At 36.7% G+C, this 5,027-nt stretch overlaps 1 protein-coding gene across 2 annotated transcripts in view; it reads left to right on the forward strand.

Annotated features, from left to right (window-relative positions):
- ATP11C (ATPase phospholipid transporting 11C) overlaps positions 1 to 5,027 on the forward strand; it is a 134,500-nt gene that overhangs the window by 118,493 nt on the left and 10,980 nt on the right. For both annotated transcript variants that reach the window (XM_018564154.1, XM_018564153.1), the window contains exons 25-27: positions 789 to 924; positions 3,999 to 4,064; positions 4,909 to 5,012. In XM_018564154.1, the coding sequence (XP_018419656.1) occupies positions 789 to 924; positions 3,999 to 4,064; positions 4,909 to 5,012 (306 nt within the window). The remainder of the gene's footprint in view (positions 1 to 788; positions 925 to 3,998; positions 4,065 to 4,908; positions 5,013 to 5,027) is intronic.

Raw genomic sequence — 5,027 nt, forward strand, 5'->3', positions numbered from 1 at the left:
ATGTGTGCTGGGGGGCTTTGGAGGGAGGGGGGAAGTTTATAATGTCTGCTGGGGGGCTTTGGAGGCAAAGTGTATTATGTGTGTGTGGTGGGGGAAGTGTATTATGTGTGTGGGGGGAGTGTATTATTTTATTTGTGGGGGGGGGTTGCATTTTTCTGTGTGTATATTAGGCCCCATTCACACCTATATTTCAGGTACCATTAGGGATTCCTGTGTCACAAACTTGCGTTTTCCTGCAGCAGGAATCCCTAATCTGGCGTTTACATGCAGCAACTGTCACCCATTCAAGTTAATGATCGGGTGACAGCTGCTGCATGTAAACTTCTACACACCACATGTAATTGTATGTGATATGATTACATGCAGTTACAAAAACAATCACTATCCCTGGATACACAATTGTGTATCCAGGGATAGTGACAGATTCCTAACTGCATGTAATCCTTTCACATATGATTACATGCGGTGTGCAGGAGTTTACATGCAGCAGCTGTCACCCGATCATTAATTTGAATGGGTGTTAGTTGCCGCTTGTAACATATGCATACATTAACACTAGTACCGTATATAGTAGTGGCCCCCACGAGACTAAAAAATGTGTCCAGTGGCCCCCGACTAAATTGAGTTTGAGACTCCTGCTCTAGTCCATTTCTTTATTTGACATATACATTCTTAAAAAAGATTTCATGAATATTTTTAATCTCGAGCACTGTCATTTTGTATGCTTTATTGGTCTGTTATTTACTTCCACAACATCCTGTTTAAAGGTTTATTTCTTATAATTGCAGGAGAAATTCTGACAATGCAATGTTACAATGGTTGCCATTCCTATACTGGACTTTGCTGGGGGCTTTTGAAGGACTAGTTTTCTTCTTTGGTGTTTACCTGCTATTCCAGAACCCATCACTGGAAGGCAATGGGCAGGTATGTTACATTCATTGCCAAGAGAAATGTTCTAAGGATGTTAACATGTTTTTTCTTTTTCTGGATGATTTGTAGCCACACAAACATAATTTAAATGATGGTGCTATATAAATACCTGTAATAAATAAATAATGTTGGATAATATACTACTACTGTGCATTGTGAACCTGTTAGGATTTAATTTGCAGATCTGTGACTTTATAAATAATGATTAAAGCCCATTCCGTGTGCACCTTGCTCTAAAGCTGGTGACGACTTGATGAGTGCAGTTGTCATCTGTTTTGCTTTATAAATAATGAGTCTTTTGAGTCAAGTTTATTTATAATGTCACGTAATCCAAGGTGAATTCTGTACGTGTATTTCCACTTTTGCAGTCAAATTTGATAAAACCCCTCTATATGTTTGTTGTGTATTCCTTTTCACACAGCATACCTACAATTTCTCTTCTTTTTTTTTTATATTTCTTACCTTTTTATAGATGTTTTGTTGCAGCAGGCTGAATGCAGTGTTTTCCCGGCACCTTCACTGTAAAATAGAAAGACTGAAAAAAGGAATATTTCACTCATTAACTTACAATGCAGAAGCTAGGATTTTTAATCATTTAACCCTTTGTTAAGGCAGGCAGTGCTCAGGTCTACTTTACAAATTATAATGAAATCAGCCAGCACAGTACACACAGGGTTTACACAAACTTCCCATAGCCCCTCTTTACAGGAGAACCCAAGCAGACATTTTAGCAAGTAAAAAGCAATTTAAACTGAGAAACATTTTTTTTAATATTTTTTTTAGGTAATACAATGTAAATGGGAACATGTAACCAATATAAAATAGGTGTTATCTTTATTTTGGCTGCAAAAGTGGAGATTCACTTTAAGGCACTGCCTACCAGTGAGCAATGTGTGTGTCTCATATATGTTCTATTTAGGACAATGCTAGGTTATTCCATAGGATAGGCAACCACTATAAGACTGATTTATAAAAGATATCTTCTGGTAGCAGCCATTCAGCTGTCATTTCTGCAGGCCGGATTTAAAAAGGTATTCTGGTTGGTTGCTATGGGCAACAAAACATGTTCCTTTTGACTTTTCGGACATTTCCTTTTTACAGAGCTACGCTATTTTATTACACTAGTTCTGTGTCTAACATGTGCATACCACACTGAGTAATTTTTTTTAGATCGCCCTTCAGATAAGAATCTCAGATCATTTTCAGTCTTTGAATGCTTTCATAAAAATAAGCATTATAATGTCATCTATTACTGTAATCCATAGTCACATTTAGCTGTTGGAACACACCTATTTCTTTCCTTCACTAATTTGCCAACATTAAACTTTTGTCTTGCCCCTTTTTCTTCCCATGAAAGTGTTTTCTAATAATGCTTTTGGAGCCAATATGTACTTTACCCTTGTATAATGATACTGAAAACATTTGTCAAATCATTTTAATATTCAGAACTTCTTGGGAATTACATTTTTCTTATTTTATTTGGTGTTTTTTTGCCATTAAAAAAAAAGAAAACTTTTTTACATTTCACTTCCTATTTTAATGTCAGCATCCAGATCATGACAGCATTGGTAAGCATCTCTCTTTGACCTTGTATTGTTAAACTAGAGTGTAATTAGTTCATACACTATAGTCATTAGTATTTCACATATTGGACCCACAGCTGTCAGTGTTTATGGGTTATATATGTATTATATTTACCTTAGAAATGTCTTATATTGGAAATGTAATGTCCCCAACTTGCACATTTCAGTGTTTACACAAAAATACACAAAACATGTAAGTTCCCCTTGTTAAATACAAATGACTATGCAACAGCTCTGTATGTACTCATTTCTCTTAAAATTACCTTTTTAAAGTTTGTTTTTTTTCTTGATAATTTTCAATCTTTGCATGAATGTAGTAGCCTAGATAATTTTTAGATAAATATCTGGATATAATCTTAATCCACACAACAGCTAAGACTTTGCAACCCTGGTATCCAAATATTTATTAAAACGTTTGCTGTCCTGCTCAATTTTTTAAACTAGTAAACTAAATTAACTTTGATCACTGAAGGTCTGATCAAAGTGAAACATCATTTAATGGTTTATTATATCAATACTGCTCTTTACTGAGATGTTTCTAAAATTTGCTGTTGTAGAGTTAATCTTTTATTTATGTATTAATGTTTTTTTTTTTGTGGCTCATTGTAAATAGCAAACATTTACTTGTAAGTGTTCCGCGTAAAAAGTGTATTCATAGTTAGTTAGTTTTCTTGTTCATATAAAAAATTGTCCTTTCTGCAAATTTTTTATTTCAATTTTGTCTGAATTTGGTTTTAATAGCATATACCGCTAAAATACAGAACACCAATAATAAGAATGTTGGTTTGAGAGAAATTTTATGTAATCCTATGCTCCAAAATAATGATGCTAAATTGTAATGAGATTTTTCTAAAAGTGCTGCAAAAAAGGTCTCATTTTTAAGCCTCATTCACACCACTAACAGCCGGCCCATACAGATCCGTGCAGCGTACACGGCCGTATCGGGCCGCTCCCGGGAAGGACAGGTGCTGCGTGTGATTGCACGCAACAGCCTGTTCTTCTCAATGGGAGTACGCCGCCGTACGCTCAACCGAACTGCAGGTCCGTGCGGGTGTCCATACTGGGACGCAGACAGGATTGGTCCTGTCTGCGTCCCAGCATGGACACCCGCACTGACGTGCAGTTCGGGTCAGTGTACAGCGGCGTACTCCCATAGAGAAGAACAGGCTGCTGCATGCAATCACACGCAGCACCTGTCCTTCCCGGGAGCGGCCCGATACGGCCGTGTACGCTGCACGGATCTGTACGGGCAGGCTGTTGGTAGTGCGAATGAGGCCTTATCTACATTTAATCATTTGCTTTATTTAATTTAAAGCTAACAATTTCCAGGGCAATGCCATATTTTGTTATCTAAATTCCTATTTGGAACACATTTCTAATACAAATGGCATTTTAGCAGAAAATGTGATTTCTTGTGTGGCTCTGGTCTGGTTCTAAATTTGTCAGGCAAAATAAAATCTTTAACAATTAGGTTGTCTTTTTCAGGTGTATGGAAACTGGTCTTTTGGAACAATCATTTTCACTACATTAGTGTTTACCGTTACATTAAAGGTAAGGATGCTTCTTTTTGCAATATATAAATAGGGCAGTTAATTTTTCAAACAGCTAGACCTCTGTCACCCTGCCTCATTTCTCACCAGAGAGTGACATTGGCGCACTATGTTCCTTAGCAGAAATAGGAAGCTCTACAGTATGCTCTGCTTACATGGGGACTTCTCCAAATGCAATAACAAGTACATTCAGCGGATAGAGGCACGTGTTGCTATCTTCGAAGGAAATGGCCCAGATATAATTTATATTTATTTATAATTTGTTAATTTTTTAAATGTATAAGTCTCTAAAGAGACCTTGTCACCAATTTAGAAACATACAGGTAAAAGCACACAAAAATCAAGTTTATTTAAATGCTTACTTGGAGTGTTTTTTCTTTTCCCTAAAATATTTTATATTCACTTGTAATGTGTCTTTGAACTTGCTGGTAAGATTGACTAGTCAATTGCCACACACCCCTCTCTCCTTGCACATCATAGCCCTCTCCTCTTCTTGAAGTGTCTAATTATTCTCTGTGCCAGCCACACCCTCCTCTTCACTCCCTCTATAACTTTTTTGAACTATCAGGGGGAAGAGCAGTGGGGAATACTATAGTGTCAATTGAATGAGGGCTGTGAGCCTGCCGGGAGTGAGTCATGGCTTTGATTCATTTAGCTATGTATGTAAATTTTAGCTTTGTGTACAACAGACTTTTTTTCAATAAAGGCGGTAAGGGGTCCCTGTGAAAATTAGTCAAGAACTCCACCTGCTGACTGAAGCTTAAAATAGATTGTAATACTTTTTATTTACGTTACTAACAAATTAAAAATATTGTATTATGAAATGTTTTTTATTTTTCTAACAGCTTGCATTAGATACTCGATACTGGACCTGGATGAACCATTTGGTCATATGGGGCTCCCTGGCTTTTTATGTAATTTTTTCCATATTTTGGGGAGGTATCATTTGGTAAGCATGGAGCAT

Source organism: Nanorana parkeri, unplaced genomic scaffold (genome assembly GCF_000935625.1).
Source record: "Nanorana parkeri isolate BGI_ZX_2015 unplaced genomic scaffold, ASM93562v1 scaffold730, whole genome shotgun sequence".
NCBI lineage: Eukaryota > Metazoa > Chordata > Amphibia > Anura > Dicroglossidae > Nanorana > Nanorana parkeri.